Source organism: Vespa velutina, chromosome 7, assembly GCF_912470025.1.
Source record: "Vespa velutina chromosome 7, iVesVel2.1, whole genome shotgun sequence".
Lineage (NCBI taxonomy): Eukaryota > Metazoa > Arthropoda > Insecta > Hymenoptera > Vespidae > Vespa > Vespa velutina.
In genome coordinates this window covers 8,041,029-8,063,454 of record NC_062194.1, presented here as the reverse complement: position 1 = coordinate 8,063,454, position 22,426 = coordinate 8,041,029, and the positions used below count along the sequence as shown (strand labels likewise).

At 27.2% G+C, this 22,426-nt stretch overlaps 3 protein-coding genes across 5 annotated transcripts; 1 reads left to right on the top strand and 2 right to left on the bottom strand.

Annotated features, from left to right (window-relative positions):
- Positions 1–11,285: 11,285 nt before the first annotated feature.
- Positions 11,286–12,662, top strand: LOC124950442 (protein SEC13 homolog). 2 transcript variants are annotated; one of them, XM_047497129.1, is made up of 4 exons: positions 11,286–11,415; positions 11,542–11,743; positions 11,835–12,222; positions 12,319–12,662. In XM_047497129.1, exons 1-4 carry the CDS (start codon positions 11,373–11,375, stop codon positions 12,625–12,627), a joined length of 942 nt encoding a protein of 313 aa, XP_047353085.1. In that variant the 5' UTR covers positions 11,286–11,372; the 3' UTR covers positions 12,628–12,662. The 2 variants fall into 2 exon arrangements, with proteins under 2 accessions (XP_047353085.1, XP_047353086.1); XM_047497130.1 differs by having other exon boundaries at positions 11,357–11,743.
- LOC124950441 (helicase SKI2W) lies at positions 12,216–19,450 on the bottom strand. Of its 2 annotated transcripts, XM_047497127.1 has the most exons (13): positions 18,660–19,450; positions 18,103–18,205; positions 17,613–17,922; positions 16,860–17,502; positions 16,548–16,779; positions 16,025–16,278; positions 15,779–15,923; positions 15,419–15,697; positions 14,406–15,322; positions 13,971–14,329; positions 13,700–13,887; positions 13,226–13,569; positions 12,216–12,571 (listed from the first exon to the last, which is right to left on the bottom strand). In XM_047497127.1, the coding sequence occupies exons 2-12, from the start codon at positions 18,106–18,108 to the stop codon at positions 13,240–13,242; spliced, it is 3,663 nt and encodes a 1,220-aa protein (XP_047353083.1). In that variant the 5' UTR covers positions 18,109–18,205; positions 18,660–19,450; the 3' UTR covers positions 12,216–12,571; positions 13,226–13,239. The 2 variants fall into 2 exon arrangements, with proteins under 2 accessions (XP_047353083.1, XP_047353084.1); XM_047497128.1 differs by lacking the exon at positions 12,216–12,571 and having other exon boundaries at positions 13,077–13,569.
- A 198-nt stretch (positions 19,451–19,648) lies between these two features.
- On the bottom strand, positions 19,649–22,024 carry LOC124950540 (protein HEXIM1-like). The gene is made up of 2 exons (XM_047497377.1): positions 21,612–22,024; positions 19,649–21,079 (listed from the first exon to the last, which is right to left on the bottom strand). The coding sequence occupies exons 1-2, from the start codon at positions 21,846–21,848 to the stop codon at positions 20,051–20,053; spliced, it is 1,266 nt and encodes a 421-aa protein (XP_047353333.1). The 5' UTR covers positions 21,849–22,024; the 3' UTR covers positions 19,649–20,050.
- Positions 22,025–22,426: the final 402 nt, after the last annotated feature.

The window sequence follows — 22,426 nt, the reverse complement described above, 5'->3', positions numbered from 1 at the left end:
AATCTTTAAATAATACTGCATATATTTAAATATTACATAAATATCGAGTAACCTTGAATAAAAAATAATTTTACTCATATTTATTATGTATAATTACGTGTTTTATATAATAACGTTAATATAAAACATTAATAAAATTATGCTATATAAATCTTAATAATAATTCATGACAAACATACGACAAGTCAAAAGAAAAAATTCTGTTTTTAAATACTTTTTTCTTTAAAGATAAGAAGAGAATACATTATTTACAAATCTATACTAAAATAAAAAAAAACATTAGATTCTTCCAAAAATTTACTTATGCATATGTGTAGATATGTATATGAGAAAATTATGCTCTCAGAGATAGATACATGTAATATTTTATATAAACACTTTCCCGTTGTCGAGCACGGAATTCGTGTATAATTTATGCAGTGTCATGTTGAAGCAAGTTTTTTATCGTTTATTTTCGCATTGAAAGCAAAAATTTTCCAAGAAATTATATAGATCAGTGCGTTAATACTTTTTGGAATTTATGTAGGTCAGTATATAAATTAGATTTCTTTTTTCTTTCCATATTCCAAGCTATTACTTTCCCGCGTTATGTCGTATCAATTTCTTCTAAAACATTCTCGGTAATTTCCGATTATTAATCGATCATAAAATTCATTTAATTTATATAGTACTTAATATTAAATACTTACAAATAACAATTTTATAAAATATTATTTTTTCAGATAATTATTAAGAGAGATATATCATAAATAGAGATATCAATTCTTTTATTATTTGATTTATTGATTATTTATTTTTTAGCGAGCGAAATAGGACATATAGGAAAGCTACATACATATGTATGAAAGAAAATTACGTATGCCTAGTGAAAAATCATTTTGATTAAATATTTAATTAAAAAATAATTATTTACTGCTTACAAAAGATTGTGCAGGGGAATTATGCGATACGGTCAACAAATTGAAACTTATCTTAAAAGTACTCTAATTTCTCAACAAAACAATGATTCAGTTTTGTGAACGACGACGACGAAAATGGAAAATGAAATTTGTTTCTGCAGTTTTGTTAAAGTTTTTTTAATTGAAGATTTATATTTATTTTTCTTTGCTGAGCGGATTATATAATCTAATTCAAATTTTTGATTTTGATTATAAGTATAATTATAATAATAAAATGATATGGACGATCGAGAGGAATAACATTTCACTCCTTTAAAAAAAGATGTAGACTTTTATTGAGGACGTTTTTTACAATTTTCTTATATCTAAATGTATATACATATTTATATTTTCTTTTTCTTTTTTTAATTTATCATTTTTTTTTTTTTATGAGACGCCACATATATTAATATCTTACGAATTATATTTGTCACATTTATAATAAATAATTTTTATATCATAAAAATATAATCCTTTACGTATTTTAAATTAAATACTATATGCAACTAGGAGATTTTTTTAGTTTATGATAAATTCACATTGAGTAAAATGTTCAGCTTTAAATTATCTGCAGGATTATCGAAAATGTTAGTGGTTCGTCCATGTTCGAAAAAAAATACTGAACTCTTAATATTTCTCGTTTTTCTTATTTGAAGGGTTTATTCGTACCTGCGTAACTATTTAAGAGTTTATATAGTTTTCAGGTACCTTGTTTCAAGTTAAAAAAATTTGAGTTTTCTTTATTTTAGTTTTAAAAGGATCTTTGCTGTAGTTCTTGAGAAAAGCTTTTGATGCTTTTTTTTATTACTTTAATATAAAATATTTTCTTTATTTAGAGAAAGATTTGATATACGTATCATGTTTCGATCGTTATCATTAGTATTTCCATTTGTTTGTTTGGAATTTATCATAATTATCTTATCTCCTAATCTATATGAAGTTTCACTTTTTTCGATAATCAATCCATTAGATTTCACCTTAATTATGTTTTAAATTTGCGTCTTAAGAATTTGTATTTTTAATACTTTCATTTTTAGGATTATCTTCTTTAGTTTCTTATAATTATTTTTCTATTTTCTATGTTATGTAAAATTTCCACTTTAAAGTTTCCATGATATATCATTTTTTCCTAAACTGTTATGAGCGTTTCCTAAATTTTTCGTGTTATCGAGAGTTCGAATTTGTTTATAGTTTATCGTTTTTGCGTTCATCGATGACCGTATTAACCGAAATTTCTGTAGTATTTACAGAATTTTTGACTGTCATCGTTGAAGTTCTATATTCATCGATCGCTTGTCCGTAATGATAAAATGTATAAACTCTTTCACGTATGATTGGGTAATTGTTTGATTGTGTGTACAATGTTGGATTTTGTATTCTACGGCATTCGCTAATGTTGTGTCTTCGCATTTCACATCTTTTACAAAATTTGCAAATTTTTATAAATGCTTTGCATTCCTCGATAATATGATCTGTATGGTTACAATATTCGCAAAATATATCTGGAAGTACTATATCGTTTTTCCTGGATGCATAATAACTATTTGACAGATCGTATTATGGGTATTCATATTCAATATCATTTGTTTTATATTGTCGTTGACGTTTATTATATGTGTCTACATTAGTGTAGTATTGTGGTCTTTATGTTACTTGTGCAGGCATAAAATATTCCAAAGCTTGACTTTTTCAGGATAATTGTAATAAATGCGTCCTGACTTTTCATAATATTGATAATCATCATCAAAGTTTGGGGATGTATTCATAGCAAAGCTCATGTGTTTATTTTTAATATAATTCCAAATTATTTCTGCATTTTCTATCGCTTCTCTTGAAGATTTTGGATTTGTATAATTTATTTTATTCTCTAATTGCTTATTTTCCAGTCCAACCACAAAACTATTCAGAGCAGTGTTTTCTAAACTTTTTATTATACTTATTGCAATTTCTGGTCTATTATTTTCTTGTATTTCTTTTCTTGCGTAATTTACTATTTTCTTTATGCGTTCACCGTATTCTAACGAAGTTTCATAGGACTCTTGTTTTACAGAAGCTAATTCATTTTGCCATTTTCACTTAACGTCTCACGGTAAATATAGTTATTTTATCTCATACATTATATTATCAAAATCTGTATCTACGTAATATAAATTTATATCTGCTTCACTACGGATCTTCGAACGAATAATGTGACTCAAGTACGGAATATCCATTGGATCTATGAGATCGCGAGCGTTTTCACATGCAAGAATAAATGATTTAGCGTGTACATTTGAACCATTGAATACTATAATACATTCGGCTACTTCTTTTACTGAATAATATCGTTTCTTTTTAGGGGTTTTTATACGTTGAGAGATAGGGTTTATTTTTTAATCGTAGGTTAATTTTTGCATTAATTTCTCTATCGTTATCATTTTGCAGTATAAAAATTATAATTTTTTTACTAATATTGTAATATAAATATGTTATTTGTTTTATGCGTTCATTTCGTTTCGACTTACAGAATTAAATAAGATGACACTATCGACTAATGGCTAGTCATTCGGTTGTTGGATTTCAGTCATATTTCCAGACGATAATCTTCTTTGCTTGATGTTCGTCTTGAGTTTTCCTTGCTTAAGTCAGCTGTAGCCTTCTCGTCTGAGTTCGATTGCTAGATAGTTTCTTATCGAACGTCTAAATAGCTGCTGCGTGAAGTGCCAACAATGGTGTTCGTATGGCATTTTATTTCATCTTCGGAGAAGTTCGTAATTTCTAAATAAAAAATATTCCGTATTCATCAAGGGAAAAGAGATTTTCTGTAGGAAAATATAAAGAATCTCCTATTATCGAAAAACTTCTTCTCAAACTTTCTTCTACTCAATATTTTATTTTATTATTTATTTCACTGAATACGATAATATTATAGAAATTTTTTAGAGTTGGAAAGTGATTTTTAAATGTCAAAAATAGTAATATTTTCAAGTCGTCTTCTAGGATTCTTTTTCCTAATTCGAAGGTTCGAGAAAATGAAAAGCATAGGTAGGAGAAGCATTTTGATCAATAGTAGATCCCGTCATGACAGTAGGAGTAATGGGACTCAAGATAGCAGGTCAAAGTTAGGTAATTTATGTTATTTTGTGTATATGTGTATATATATATGTGTGGTATGTGCGCATGCATTCGTACGTATCTGGATACAATTTTACAATTACAATAATAATAATGGCAGTGATGATGATGATGATGATGATGATGATGATGATGATGATGATGATGATGATGATGATGATAATAATAATAATAATAATAATAATAATAATAATAATAATAATAATAATAATAATAATAATCATTAGTTCATCCATTCTGGTTAGAACAAGAGCGTGAAAACTTTTGAACGACACAAAATAATAGTCGCAATTTCCATCCGATTTTGGTGATCAACAGTTCATTCAAAAGATAAAGACTTTCTACACGAAATTATCTTTTAAAATTTTCAGAATAGCCTTTTATTTGTGTGAATATAATTCTTGAGTATTACTTATTTTTAAACATAACTTTCGCAAAGAAAATAACATTTTTCAAAAATCTAAAAAGATATGTGTATAGGTATGTATGCATATATGTATGTATATATGTAGGAATGTATAGTTCATTTTATTCAGTCATGCGTAAATCTACGTATTAATAATTGTATAACGAGGTAAAGGACGAATAAATACTTGCAATTTAGTTATTTGTGCAATTTAATTACTATCTCTGTCATTTTGTTTTCTCTTGTGTATCATTTTTCAATTAGACTTCAGCGAACTATATTCTCAATCTGATTTCTCTTAATCACCTAAAACCTTAAACATGACTTCATAAATTAAACATAAACTATTCGAACAAAAAATATTTACAAAATTATATATATAATATATATAATATATATAATTTTATTATATAGGTATCAATAAAAAAATATTATATTGCATATATTATATAATTTCAAAGCAGATATAATAATGAATTACATTAAATAATAAAATAATCTATCTATAACTCTATTTAAAAAATGGACAATATGGGAAGATAGAAAAAAATATCATGGAACATAGTAAATTTTGATTGAATTTAAATGCAGCCATTAGCTCAATAGCATTTGCATTATTTATATTAATCATATATTACAACTAATATCGACTTCCAAGTCTTATCACATGGAGGTTGATACATACGAAGATCCACGAGCTCAAACTCTATTCTTAATTACATATATCAATTTTTTTATAACCAATTACATAGAATGATTATTATTACGTATCCAATAATAATTATCATAATTTGGAAAAAGAAAAGAAATCATTCGTGAAACGAACCAAAAATTTTATTCTAATCAATCGTAATAAGACGAAAATTTATAAAACCGTTTGATGTTGACCTACCTATCCGAAAAAGAGAGCATTTCAATCTTTCTTCATGAAACTTTATTCCCAAACTCGATTAATGTGAATATTGAAACAAAATGATTATGTTGAAACTACAAATAGAATACAATGATTATTATATATGTAACGTATATAGATTATATAAAGATTATGTATTTTATTAAATATTATTTGATAATAATACATAATATTATAAAAATATCGCCTTATTATTTAAAATGTAACAAAAAGAATCTAATTTTTTATAAGATTAAAGATTGACCATTTTGCCATTCTTTTTTTTACAGTACATAAATTATCTTATTATCTTACACTAGATTATGTATATAATTTCTTTAATTGTAAATAATACACCTGTATATCCATGAACATAAAACATCTAAACTATTTTATAATTAAACAAGAAGCATTCAAAATAATATGTAAATTTTATATAACAAATTAGCATTTATGAGCAATGAACCAGTTATTTGTGGATATAAGAAGTTTATAATATTATTATTTTCTGAAAATAAAATATATATTAAAATAATAATTATTTTATATGCACAACACTCATATAAACACACATACACACGAAACAACACCAACGAAAAGGAAAATCGAATCTTATTAATTTAGATATTTTCTGAAACAGAAATCAATTCTGTAAAGATTAATTAAAAATTTCTTTAATATTTCAAATGAATAAAAGAAATAATTCCAAACAATTCATTCTATATCGGTTTTCATTTTTTATAATTCTAAATCTTCATTCAAGTCCTCAATAATTAAATGTATTTTTATTTATTCACATTATTATTTTGCTTTGACTTTTATTTGATTGGAAAATCTGAAACATAAATCAATTTTATATTATGCATTTATAATCTTTATTGTTTCTTTATAATCTGATCTTCTAATCTTTATTTTTATATCATATATGATAGTATTACAAACTTCCAAATATTATTTTTTTTATATTGTTGCTAATATCCATTGATAAAAGGATATTATATTATATTTGTAATATTTAACCTTGATACTTTTTACAATTTACCGAAAAACAAGCATTAAAATGGTCAAAAAAATTAATATTAAATATAAGTTAATTATTATATATGGAATAAAAGGAAATATTCCCTATTTATTGTTAGAAAACTTCAATTTCTTGAGAAGAATATTATGAGATTGAAATATTGAAATATTGGTTCATTAAGTATCTATATTAGTGCATTCATTCATTTATTTATTTTTGATCATTCTGAATGAGAAATATATATTCTTGCTATAATATATTCATTTGCATTCCTGAATGCAGATATGTTCTTTCTCGATGTGTACATCAATTTTGTAGATTTTTAATCAGAATAATCAGAATAATTAGATTAAAAAGAATTTGACTACAAAAGAATAATGAGGAGGATGATAATGCTGATAGTTACCACATATGTCATTTTACAACTCTTGGTAAAACTAAGAAATTATAAAAATGATTTTACCATCCTGTGAACACATAATTTACCACATAAGGGTTTTTGAGCGACCCGTGATAGTACTGTGTTGACATATAGGTATGAAATATGTATGTATCTCGTATATATATATAAACATTATGCAGTTATGAAAATGAAAGAGAAAAAATATATGATTATTCTGAATTAAAAATCTACACGCTTAGGTAACCAGATGTACACCTAAGTGTAATATTGTTGCAGGCCATAGATGTCTACACAATATTTAACGAGCGTGACTCTATTTTTATAACTATAAATCTAAAGATTTTACTACTTTAAAACTTTAAAAATGTAAGGATTCGATTTTAATTTAAAAAGAAAAAATACAAGGGCTCAAATTTAATTTAAAAAAGAAAATACGACTTTAATTTAAAAAGAAAAATGCAATGACTCGACCATACTTTAAAATGAAAAATTAACTCTATTTTGAAAATATTCTATGAGTTGACTTTACTTTAAGAAAAAATTAAAAAAACTCTGTTAATTAAATAAAACTCTATATAAGAATAAATAATAAATAATAAAAAACTCTAGTAACTAACTGCAAAAACTTGACTCTAATCACAAGGGCTTTGATTTTTCACGTACGCAAATACGAAATGCCGTAGCAAGGAGATAGAATGATCCATCATCTCCATCCAGTATCAAACTATTACTACACTACTACGAGTATAAGTATCAACGTTGTAATAAGATAAAGGGGATTTTTATAAGTTCACAAGCCATTAACAAAGGATTCGACATGCCGATCACCTCCGAAAAATGACTTGTAGTCGAAATTTGTCCTCTTGAACCGCAGTTTATGGGAGCCTCTTCAGCATATAGCCTCTTCTTGTTTTGTGCCTTAACTATTGCATTGGAGCATTCCTTACGTGCGAACATATGAAAAGTTTACGCATCAAAGAACGATCTATCACTTAAAACAACACACCCACAAAAATTAACATGCTGCAGTGGATTATACTACAAGAATGAAATCGTAACAGACCTATTCTTGACCTGATCTTACTTTACGCAACAAGAACCACTTGTGTTGCATTAAACGAGACTAAAGGGAATTGGGAAGTAAAAAGAAATTGGGAAGTAAAAAACACATTCGCTGTTTTTTTTATTACTTTTTTTTTATTTAACCTAACGAGCAGTAAGTGCTTGCAATGTAAAGTATCGATTTCTTCTAAATAATATAACTACTGAAGCATGGCAAAATTCGCGAATGCATCACCCCAAACCCCACTGACGAATCCCAACATATATCCTTAACTGCATTTCCTGTTCTATCTGGGCACGTCTCGATTTTCTAATAATCTTTATTTATTTATTTATTAAAAAAAAAAAAAAAAAAAATGAAAAATTTATTAATATTTGACTTATACCATTAAGCTATCCTAATTTATAGTATGTAATCGAATGTTCCAGCAGACATAATATTCATTTTAATCGATGAATCTATTAAGATTAACTGCTTGCATTTAACAAATGAAAAAGTTTTGATAATCACAAGAATTTTAATATTCACAAGATTTGATAATAATTTAATAGATGACAAAAATTGTAATATTTCCATTTTACGTATGCAAGTATATTCTACTTTGAGTAAGTACTCACACAAAAGGAAAAGGAGGGGGAGGAAAAGGATGATGATAACGATGTGATTATAATAGTTACTACATCATGGTAAAAGTAGAGTTGTAAAAATCCTTATATTACTTTACTACATTAAACACCGCATAAGGACCTTTGAGCGATCCACGATAACTGTATTAACATCTAAGTATGAAATATATATATATATATATAGATACAAATTATGCAATTATAAAGTTTCATTATAAAAACATATTTATTGAAATATTTAATGTATATAAAAACCAATCTCGGACGATTCCTTTCATTAAACGACTGTTTTAATGAACGAATGGAATTATGATTCAGCACTTAACTGACAGAATCCATCTATCAAATAGAGAGTTTGTCTTTTTATTTATTTGTTGGTATATCAATATATAAAATATCGAAATAGAATACGATTAAATAGCCTAAGAGTGAAACAATACATGAAATAGTACACCACATTATATGCTTTATTTATACGAAATCCGGTGAATAAATACCCGATTTCATAACTAATATTGTGGACAAACATTAAGAAAGAAAAAGAGTAGTAATTAACAGCACTGTTAATTAAATAAACAAATTAGATGAAACAAGAATATCCTGACGTAATAATAATAAAAAATTCACTAGAAAAAAATATATTAGAGACTACACATATAGGGAATCATTCGTAAGTAAAACCAAAGTCTTATTCATGGTTTTTTGCTCACTTATGCTCGTTTCGGACATTAATTATTACGAGAAACGATAAATTCAGAGAAGTATTGTTATCAGTTAGACAAATAAAAACAATTGAACAAAAACGTCCAGAAATAACGAATCGAAAGGGCGTCGTGTTTCGTCAGGACAATGCGCGGCCTTATATGTCTTTGATAACTCGATAAAAGTTGTTGGAGCTCGGTTGGGATATTCTACCCCATCCACCATATTCACTAGACCTCACCTATTCTGATCATTACAAAATTCCCTTAATAGAAAAAACTTCAACTCTTTGATCGATATAAAAAATCATGTAAAAAAGTTTTTCAGAGATTCTGGAAGGAAGGAATTTTCAAGTTGTCTGAAAGATGGAGAAAGGTTGTAGAACAGAATGGCACCTATATAATTTAATAAATGTATACTAAAATTTAAATCTTCTGCGTTTCAATTTTTCTTCAAAATCGGTACAAATTTTCCGGACAACCCAATACATATATATACATGTATACTTATGTGTATATGATATGAAAACTATATATAAGACAAAATTCAATCGATCGCGATTAATTAATGAAAGATTATTAATTTGAGTATCGTTAATGGATGAAAAAAGTATCGATATCGTGAAAATAGAAGCTGAAAATTCGAAATAAAAAGTATTTCTAAAAGACGCCAAGACGCAAATTTTATTTTCGTGGATATCTTTTCAACAAGGCGATGCAACGACTTGCAATTGTTGACTCGTGAAAATTACATTTCCGACAATTGATTGATATGTAAAACAGAGGTGTACGTTAGAAAAAATATACTAATTATCTGTAATTAACAAGACAACGAAGCTCCGTTGTCATCGGTACCACAAAATAATTAAAAATGATAAGAATAATCAACAGCGAAGAAACTAAGTGGACTCTCAAGTATGTGCAATATGTCACCTATGCAATACCCACCCCACAAAGCTTGTAATTTTTCGATCTATTATAAAAGAATATCGAAATACTAGAAATATAATATACGAACTTAAAAACTATCTAAACGGATATTTTGTTAGTTCAAACTATGAAAATTTATAATTAATATAGAAATAAAGCAGAAAATATGAAAAAAATTATAAGAAAAATGTCCATCTTCTTGCATAGAATTATTTTCCATACGAATATCTTTTATTCTCGACGTTGTTACTACTTGTTAAAAATGTCGATTAAAAATCATTTATTCGGAAATCGATTGGTATATTGGAAGATTCTTTAAGTTAAAATACATGTTAATTTTCGTTTTCTTACATACACTCTAATTTGTCGTCACACACCCATAGTTTTTTTTTTAATCAAAACTATATATTTTATACGTATGTGTGTATGTATAGACACACATATAGGAAAAATTCTAGAAAGTGGCCACTATAAACTTCGATTCTGAAATAAAGTATTAAAAGTAAATTCTTGTACGATAAGATACAGTAAATTTATTATGTAATACACCATACGATTTTGTAAATACCTCAGTGTTTTTTTATTTTTTATATTATGCATATTGAATATAAATTAATATTATTTACAAATTAATATAATTATATCGATCCGACTATGTAGTAACTATCAAATGGTCACTTTGTATAGCGGAAATTAATACAATAAAAACACAAATTTATAAAGGAAAGTATAACTTATATTTTGAATTATTAACGAAATAAATCTTCATAAGCAAAAAAAAACATGAAACATCTAAAAGAATCTTGGTTAATCTGATTAAAAAAGAAAGAAAAAAACAAAATGATAACTAATATAGAAAAAGCATCTGTAATATAGAAATAAAAAATTATCTATGACAATCATCGCATTCAAAATCATTCTCCTCTTTGTCGCTGCAAACGCATCCCTCGTGGGCCAATCGAAAACATCCGAAGCATCTGATGTATTCATTTCTTGTTCTTTCAAAAAAATATACCGAAATTTATCCGAAAAAATAAATATATTATTTATTAATGTTGTTTTTAAACTCATTAATTTATACGATCGTATAAAATTAATCATAATTAATGCAATTTATCGATTTATAACAGCATTAAATATAAAATATTCTATAATGACAGAGAGAAAGAGAATGGAAAAGAGAGAGAGAGAAAGAAAGAAAGAGAAAGATAGAAAAAGAATGAATTTTAAATCGGTATTACTTCATTTATAAGTAGAGTGCGCAGTGTATTTGCGCACATGCTTCCACGTAGTGACAGGCGGGGAAATAACATAACCTTCGGTACGTCTGTAAATATTTAGTTATTATAAATTTTAATCAGTTTATGGATTAAATCATTAAGATAATCAAATAATAAATAATACAACATGGTGTCTGTTCTAAATACTGTTGATACAAATCACGAAGATATGATCCATGATGCTGAAATGGATTATTATGGTTTGAGGTTAGCAACATGTTCAAGTGACAATTCTGTAAAGATTTTTGACTTAAAAAATGGATCGCAGAGTTTAGTTGCAGATCTTAAAGGACACGTAGGTCCAGTGTGGCAAGTTGCTTGGGCACATCCAAAATTTGGAAACATTCTAGCTTCATGTAGTTATGATCGGTTGGTTCCTTTTTATTGATAACTATTGTCATATGTCAGCAATTTGAATGCAAGCATATCTTTGTTTCATTTAATATCTTATATTTTATAGAAAAGTTATTATCTGGAAAGAACTTGGTGAATGGACAAAAATTTATGAACATACAGGACATGATTCTTCAGTCAATTCAGTTGCTTGGGCACCACACGAATTTGGTTTGATTTTAGCCTGCGGTAGTTCAGATGGTTCCATTTCTATACTTACTAATAATGCCGATACCTGGGATACACAAAAAATAACAAATGCACATACTATTGGATGTAATGCAGTAAGTTGGTGCCCTGCAATAGATACTAGTTTTGATTCAAACAATATTCAACAAAAAACTGGCCCAGTAAAAAGATTAGCTACTGGAGGTTGCGATAATTTAGTAAAGATATGGAAAGAAGAAGGTGACAGATGGATAGAAGAAAATAAACTGGAAGCTCACAGTGACTGGGTAACTCAATTTTTTTAATTTATATTCTTGAATTTAATTCATAATATATAAGATTATTTTTTAAAAATTATATTTTAATTCGACTTTTTCTGATAGGTACGTGATGTTGAATGGGCCCCAGCAGTTGGACCTTCTAGAGCTACCTTAGCTTCATGTTCTCAAGATCGTCGTGTAGTTATATGGACATCAAACGATTACTTGAATTGGACATCAAATGTTCTTAATATTTTTGATGATGTAATTTGGAATGTTAGTTGGTCTCTGACAGGTGGTATTTTAGCAGTTAGTGGTGGAGATAATAAAGTTTCTCTTTGGCGTGAAAATTCAGAAGGTCAATGGGCATGTATCTCTGAATTAAACAAAGGTCAAGGCAATCTCAATAATACAGATCAACGTACTTTGTAAATTAATTAGTAAAATATATATTTTATATAAGTATATATGTTAACGTAAATATGTTACTGCAAAGTTGCTTACAGATATATCCTAACCAAAATTTTAGAATATAAATTAAACTCTTAAGTTTATAAAGTCGTTTATTCTTGTTTTTACTTAATCGGAAAGATTTTACTCAATTCTAGATTTGCAACTTAAAAAAGTATAAAATTCTCTCTCTCTCTCTCTCTCTCTCTCTCTCTCTCTCTCTCTCTCTCTTTCTATATATATATATATTAATATATAATATATATATATATATATATTTGAACAATATATATATATATATATATTGTTCAAATATAACAATAAATTTTTAGTAGGATTGTCCAAGTTATTATCACAAAAAAGAAAGAATATTAATTGACAATATTTATTCTGCAATATTTAATATTTTAAATATTTTAATATTGCTTTAATTATCTATATATAACAAAAATATCAAATTTATTTCCAAATTCATTATTTTTGAAATTTTACAATAATAAATTATTATCTTTATATTTAATGTCACATACAAACATCTGATCATTTGTTTCCAACAAGAAAATAGTAAGTTTATAATTACAATTTACTCCATAATTAATCTTGAGTGTATAAGGACGCAGCAAAAACTATGTCACGTTTTATTGCTGTGGATGCTTCTTCCATTTTTTCTTTTAAAACTGGATCACCAATTGTCACAGCTGCATTTCTCACATCTTGCAAGGTTTCATTAAGTTGTTGAATGCATCTAACTATAATACCTTCTTGCACATCGATTTTCTGCATTATTTCAGCAAATGATTTTGATTGTGCCCATTCATAAACAACTTCAACCAAACCAAAATTCAATGGTTGTAGTGTATTCAAATTATAAATTTGTTCTAAGTTTTGTAACTCGGCATGTACATTCTGCATAATTTGATGTTCCTAAAAAAAATGGTTAATCAATAACAATCAATTATTACATATCTATTTCTTATTATTTTTAATTATAAAATATTCAGTCAATTCAATAATACGTTATAAAGAAAAAACAAGAAATTCTATTAAATTTTACCTTTCTCAAGTGATGAAAATCAACTGGAAATGTCGATTCAGAATTTGACTTTTGATGAAATATCAAAGCAGATAATAGTGCAGCAATTTCAGCTGGTTGTAAAACAGTTAAAACATTTTTTAAAATTAGCTCTGTTATGAGTAACTCGTTAATTCCTATTTGCAATGCAACTCTGCCTTTTAAAGCAACTGCAAAATGATATGTAAAGAATAGAAAAACAATTTTCACAATTTTAAACAATGTATTATGAAAACATATAAAGTTTACTAACTTCTTTCATCACTATCTATATATCCTAGATGTTTAAGAAGTGAAACCATATTTATATAATCTGGATATAAAGATAATCCTTCATCACTAAGACTAAGTTGAAGTTTTTTCCGTTCTGTTTCCAATTCATTTCGATAAAATACAGTTTCAAATTGTTCTTCAAAGTTAAGAATATCAATACATTTCATGCTGCTAAGAGCTTGTTTCTGTTTGCATAAATGTTTCATTCTGGGATTTAAGTTTTCAGTTACTTTCATTGTAACGTAAGGTAATAATATACTATCATCATTAGCAGCATTTAAAGATATTGCCATTAATTCTTGAATGGCTGTTTGACAAGTTGGACCAGGTAGATCATGCCTATAGACAGTTTAAGATACAATATACATACAATAAACTTTAAATTTATTTATTATTATATTATTATTTTGTTTACCTAAATCTTGATATTTGTCTTTTTTCCCAATCTTTCAGTACCATACCACAATCAACCTTAACTTGACAATTTGTTATTTCTAGTATATTCCATGCAGAAATCGTTATAACTTCATGTGATGGAACCCCACTTGGTACAAATATATCTTTTTTGGTTAGACTGATAATGCTATACCAACTTTCAGATTTTTCTTTACAGATTACATTATTAGAATTTTCTAATAATCTATCATTATTAACATTTTGTGCATTTGTATTTTTTAATATCAATACTTTATATTGATTTCCATTTTGTTTACGTGAAATTACATCCAATAGTAGAGCTAAATTTCTATAATGACTTTCATATGATATGATTAAAATTCTACCCTTAGTTAAACTATTTATTGCTTTTTTAGATTCAAGCATATAAGGTTTCAAATAACGAAGTTCTTGTAAATAATTAATTGCAATTTCATAAAAACCAGATAATTTCTTTTGTATATTCGTCAATGGTGGTAACGCTGCTAATTTTTCTTCAACTTTACGTAAATCAATTTGGTATTTATCTTCTTTTAATATTAGATATGACTCTTTAAATGATCTGCGCATCATGGATTCTACAGTAACTAGTTCATTTGTTCTTCTCAAATTTAAAACCATAGAATATGTTACTTTAAATTGTGATTCCAATGTTTTTGCTTCACCTTGCATCATTGGCATTAATTCATTAAAGTGTGGAACTTCTGTATTACATATTACTATAACTGTACCAGTTATATCATGACCTCTTCGACCAGCACGTCCAGCCATTTGGATGTATTCGGTAGGATACAAGGTACGAAATCCATTACCATCATATTTAGTTATTGAATCAAATACCACTGTCCGTGCTGGCATATTGACTCCCATAGCAAATGTTTCAGTTGCAAATAATAACTATAATATAACATACAATCAAAACAGAATCTTATTTTTTTTTTTCATCACAATATATAACAACTGTCCTAATAATAATAAATAAGAATAAGTTACCTTAACAACACCGTTTTGGAAAAGCATCTCTACAGTTTCCTTTAAAATAGGCAATATCCCACTATGATGTACACCAATACCGTTTTCTAAAAGATTTTGCATCATACAAACTTGTGGTAATTGCTTGTCACTACCTTTCAAATATTTCATAATATGCTGGTAAAAGCGTTTTACTTCCATTTTTTCAGCTAATGTAGTTAGTTGAATATTCATTAATCTGTTTGCGTTGATATCACAACGTTTCCTAGACAACGTAAATACAACAACAGGCAATTTATCCTAAAAATGCATGTTCTTTCAATAAAAGCTTTTAAATACAAGAAAATAAAATATGAATATTCTTAAGTTTTTTTATCATACATTATGTTTTAAGTAATTCACAAAATTCTTCCATAACATCATTTGCTCTTTTGCAGAAAATCTCTTTTTTCTAATATCTTTTGTGTTAGTGTTTTTACTTTGTAGGCTTTTAACAGATTGAATATTTTTTGTTGCTTGATGCCATCTATAAGAAATATTTGGTATATTAAAATTAATTCTAATACTATCCTAAACTTATTGTTCGTAAAATTCTAATAAAAAAACTAATACAAAAAATTCAGTTACCCATTCAATGAAAATTCTTCATTTGAATCAAGAACTAAAACTAATGTGCCACGTTCCTTGTCATTAGTAGGAGTATATAAATAATGTTGCAATGGTATAGGTCTCTTTAAAGTGCTGATTACGTACATTTTCCGTTTTTTGATACGACCAACCCAATTTGCAAATATTATTGGTTTTGGCACAGTTGCTGACAGCATAACTATATTGACAGTTTGTGGTAAAAGAATCACTATTTCTTCCCATACATGACCCCGCTATATGTTTATGAAATACTATAGTTGTAACTTTAAATAATACTAATAAATAGTAGACAATAATAATAAATATAAAATAATTTAACATGCTATATTTTAGAAATAAAAAAATTTGCATTATATACATTATATATAGAAAATAGAAATATTTTCTAAACAAATAATATAAGATATATAAAATATAAATAATATAAGATTTTTTAATACAATTAAAAAATCGGTGTCTTTCAAATTTGTGATCTTTGAAATAGTGCAAAAATAATACTTACATCCTCATTATTAATATAATGTACTTCATCAAATATTACAAATTCTAAATCCCTAAGAACTTCTGATGCTCCATATATCATTGATTGTAATATTTCAGTAGTCATAATAAGACAAGATGCACTCTCATTGATTTGAATATCCCCTGTTATTAAACCAACACTTTCAAATTTCTTTTTAAAATCACGATATTTTTGATTTGATAGTGCTTTGATAGGAGAAGTATAAATTACCCTTAAATAATAAAATTGCAATCACAGATAAATACGCTAACCATATAAAAGAAATTATTTTACTTCATAAGTAATTTTTACCTTGTCATATGTTTCTGAGTTAAAGCAATAGCATACTCAGCTACAGTAGTTTTTCCTGCAGAAGTGTGCGCTGCAACAAAAACATTACAATTCTCTTCTAACTTAAGTATAGCCTGTTTTTGGAAAGTATCCAATTCATATTCAAATGTCATTGCTGGATCAGGAATTTTCTTCTCAAAATCTGTTATTGGCACAGAAACATCTATTTGTTCTGCCCATTCCATTTCAATAATTTTAGATGGTTCTTCAGAAATGTTTAAAACTGGTATTTCTGGTTCTATTGGTAACAATGGAATATCTTCTAATGCAGGTATTTGTGGAGACTCCTGTACATCATCATCTTTTAGTTCTTGCACAGATGACCAGAGATTAAGCTCACGCTCTTCTTGTTCTACAAGAGCCATTAAATTTATTTTACTTGTTATATCATCTTCAACTTGTACTTTTGCTTTTGATACTTTAGTTGGTTTATTTATTGATTCCTGCTTTGGCGTACAATTATCAGCTTCAAATTCTATCCCAGAACTAAATCCTTTTGCTAGTGTCCTTAAATTCCTCTCAAAATCAATATTTTCTGTCATCTCATCTGTTACAATAGGTTCATCAAATCCACCAGGCAAAAATGGTATGTTAGTAGTATTGCCTAGACCAAATATTAATTTTTTGTAAAATATTATTAATTAACATGCAATATGTAAGTATTGTATTTTTGTAGACATGTTTGTAAAATATTTTGGAAAGTATATAAAGTACCTCTAACATCATCTGTAACAGATCCAGGTATACGTTTCATAGACATTGAATTTCTTGCATTTTCTCCGACTCCTTTTAAAATAACTTCTTGCATTTGTCCAACACGACCTGTTACTGGATCACGATCAAATTTTAAAGTTGTGCTAAGTGGTGCTAAATCAAATTCTAATAAAGAACAAATATCAGGTTCTCTGGGCCAATAACATTGAGCATGATCAAGTTGATGTATGGGAAGCCGTTCAGGGCATTCAATATACTCCTTTAATTCAGTTTTTATATCAGGCCAGATAGGTGGAAGCTCAAATGGTAGCTACAAATATATAACACATATATATTTCAAAAATATATATATATATTTAAAAAATAATATAAATATCTAGCACAATTGAAAGAAAACAATACAATATTTTGATTAATATATATATAAAAGGTAAATATTATATATTATGATACTAAATAATATAAATATTATATATTTTCAAAAAATTACCTCCATTTTAAGATGTTTTATGTTTATCACTTTAGTTGATATTAGAAATATTTATTAGACACATGCCGTTATTAATAAGATTTGAATAGGTATTAAACATAAGCTAAAATAGAAAAAAAAATAAAAATTAAATTAAAATATTAACAAAATAAAATTGATTAATTTATATAGTTTATTTATTGTAATCATCTGTGAGAAAATCAATTTAATTTTGAAATGTTCCAATCATGTTATGAAATTATGTATTAACCTATTATTTATTTTCGAAGATCTACAAATATTTACAAAACATTTTATTACTTAACCAGTCTACAAAAACAAAATTTTTCATAAATTTTATACGTTCTATACGCACAGAAACAACGAAATAAAAAAAGAAAATTATTTTATAAACTAAATTATAAATAAAACAAAATTAGTAATACTCAATATAAATACATAAATATATAATAATTGTACATTGATCATCATTATTATATATCACTTCATTTTATTTTACATCCAAAGTCTGTTACGACTTGTTTTTTATTTTAATGATAAATATTCCTTATACTAACCAATCAACAGTTCGTTAAACTATGAATATCTAACTAAAGTTTGTAAAAAAAGATAAAACTTTAATTAAATATAATACTCAAGTAATAATATTTCCACATGAAAATATTTATTATATGTACAACAGAAAATTTATAACGTTTACTGTAATATAACCATTTTACATTTGGCAACACTGACAGAACTACTATTACCTGAGATTTAAGATACAAATATACGAGATTATCGATTAATCGAATATCAACATTTTCTGTTTTGACTTCATTGATCATTCTACAATAAATATTCTTCAATTAATTTATTTATTTCATTTTGTTTTCCATAATCTTAAATACATAACGATATAATCAAATAAAGATGCAAATATTGGGACATCATAAAATATCACAGACATTTCATCATTATGCAAGGAAAGGGATAAGAGATTTCATTTCCACAACAAAATGCAATAATTCAAAATTTAAATAAAATCTTCAAAATCGTTCTATTTTTCAAAATTGAAAGAACCATTTTGTTTCTTATATTACCTATCGATATTACATTTATAAAACTCTAATGCACATATACTTTAGCAAAAATAATCCAACATGCCTATTATAATAGAACTTAAAATTTATTAAAAATTTAAGCATAAAATTTCTTAATATTATATAGATATTAATATCATTTATATATTATACAATCAGACCATAAACTAATATCATAATTCTTGTAATTATACAAATGCAGAAATAATTTTGTATTCTTGGCATATATTATCACAATCTTTGCTTTATAAAACACTTTTTTAGAACATATTCTTTTTAGATTAATATTTATATATATAGATATATATATATATATATATATATATATATATATATATACATACATACATACATACATATACATGTTTGTTTGTTTATATACATTTATGGAATAGTTGATGGCCTGTAAATATTATATAATTTTTTTATAAATATATGAACAATTTATGAAGAAAAGTATACAAGATGATAAAATATAATTGAATTTTCTAATGTTGTGCAATATGGTAAATGAAAAATTATTAAAATAATAAAAAGTGATGATGATTGAAAATATACATTCTGATAGAATAATAAATCTAATAACATAATCTGATGCAAGCAGATACCAAAACTGCGCTGTTATAATGATAATTACTTATGTATTTTACATATTATTACACATATATATTGTATACATGAGGCAGTCTTAAAGAATAAAAGGAAGGTAATTCATAGATCCAAAATGTGTTAGATAAAAGTCTAAAATTTAACGATCAGCATTAGAAGAAAGATAACTTGTCAGTCAATATAGATGCATAGAATTATTATATGTAGACTGTCTCAGCAACAAACAAACCAGCAATGCAGGTATGTTTTTGAAATATTTATGTAGGTAGGCCATTGATTTCATTTATAACTACATGTCCATTTGTAACAATAATTGGTGGTGTTGAAGTCGTACTACGAGTAATATCGGAACAATCACTCTTACTGTCAGTACTACACTCTGAGCTACTATCTTTATCACTGTTCTCTTGTCTACATTTACACGATACGTGTTCTGGAGAATATTCTGAATTCCTGAGAGGACAACCGCATATACTACGATTTCCATTACTTGTACTATCACTATCGCTTTCACTGTCTACACTAGAGACAGAACTACCATGCCTTTGTGCTCTCAATGCTTCATTTTCTCTTTTTAGTTGTTCATTTTGTTTTAATAAGTCATCAATATGTTGCTGACAGATTTTTAATTTTTTTGCTACTTCAGATTCAGTAGTTATTCCATTCTTATTGTCTATCTCTTTGTCTTCTGTCTGACTGATATTCTTCCCACGTAATCTTTTAGTGAGTAAGTCTACTTTGGCCTCTAATTGTAAATATTCTTGTATTAATTCAGATTTACTCAATGTGCTCAGTCTTTCTGCATGAAGATCTTCATATGCACTAGAGAACTCTTTTGTCAAAAATTCTTCTTCATCCTCTGGGGAAGAGTAAAAGTAGTCTTCGTCTGAGTCAATGCTGAAACTGGAATCTCTAGTACGAGATGGTGCTGGGGGTTTCTGAAAAGTAGTAACTCCAAAATCTGAAGATGCAGCTATTGATAATTTTTGATCAAGATCAGGCAAGTCACTATGATCATCCATAAGAAACTGCGTTGTATTATAAGGTGCTCGGATTTGCCTACCCGTTTTTGCAAGTCTTCCAATGGATCTACAACGTGCTCGTTGTTGATAAGACAGCTGTTGTTTTGGATATGGTTTCAATTTCTTATGCTTAGGTTTCCCTCTACGAGTCTTTCTTTTTTTTGTAACTATGTCTGAGCCATCTTCTTGCGTTCCACCATCCTGGTCCCCACTACCACTGCCGCTTTCAAATTTACCACATCTTCGAATCAAAGATTTAGGCCACTAAAATTAAACAAATTAATCTATACATATTCTCTAAATACAATATAATTGGTAAAACTACTCAAATTTTTATCTATATATCTATAGAATATTACTTCAGAAAAATTTACTGTGCATAACTTCAAATCAATATTACAGACCTAATTTTATATTTTTATCCTTATTTAATAATATGATATTAACAATATGACATATGACAAATTATTTAAAATTTTCATATAGAATATTTTTTACTTTTATGTGCATAATTAAATTTGGATATTTAACTAATTAATAAATAAATAATAAATTAAAATTTACTTGATAATTTGAACTTTGAAATATCGATTTAAAAAATAAGTATCTCGCAAAATATCCATAAGATGAAAATAATAATCATTAAACGAGATTTAACGAAAAAAGGAAACAAAAATAAATATTTTGAAATAGAATGTATATCATTAATTTTTATTATAAAAGAAACAAAAATTAATTCTCAGTAATATAAAAATAAGAATTAAATTTGAGTAATGTCATATTATTCGATACTCACGTTTTTGCCGTTATGGCGAGCCTTTGTATCGGCATTTTCGCCGCTAGATCGCGACACTTGCCTTGAAGAGAGGAACGATGACGCCGCAGGCGTCGAGACCTCTTTTACACCCTTCGCGTCGTGTACACCATCTTCGATACCGTCCGACGCTTTTTCCACCGTTTCCTTCGCGCTTTGTTCCTCCATATTCGTAATATTAACTAAAATCGGTCGATTTACGGTGGCACAAGTACTCATCACCGTTAAAAGCACAAGCTCATGCACAGCGACCTTCCTAGTCTCACAACTACGTTCCGTACGACTTGACCGTAAACAGCGACCGAATCGCCATGTTTGATTTATCCGTGATTCTGTGCGATAGCAAGGGCGACGTGCTAACGTTTCGATGCTTGGGAGAAGAGGGGGACGTGCTTTCCCCCCACTACGAAACGTTTCGACTTGTATTCCATCGCGTTTTCTCTCTCTCTCTCTCTCTCTTTTATCCCACCTTACCCTCCTCAATATCCCTCTATACGTCCACACATTCCTCTTATTCCTTTCTTAACGCACGATGGTGCCTTTTCTCTCTCTCTCTCTTTTTCTCTCTCTCTCTCTCTCTCTCTCTCTCTCTTTCTCTCTCTCATAATCTTGCTTGTAGTACGTTCCTTGAGAAATGTGTCTTGCTCTATGTTTGCGTCTTCTCTCGTACAATATACGTCTAATTTGATACCCCTTAAGATTTACACCTGATTTATGTACTTAGGTTAACTCTCGATAGAAACAATAATTTCATTCGTACAGATCAATATATTCTAATAATCTTGATTTTTCTTTTA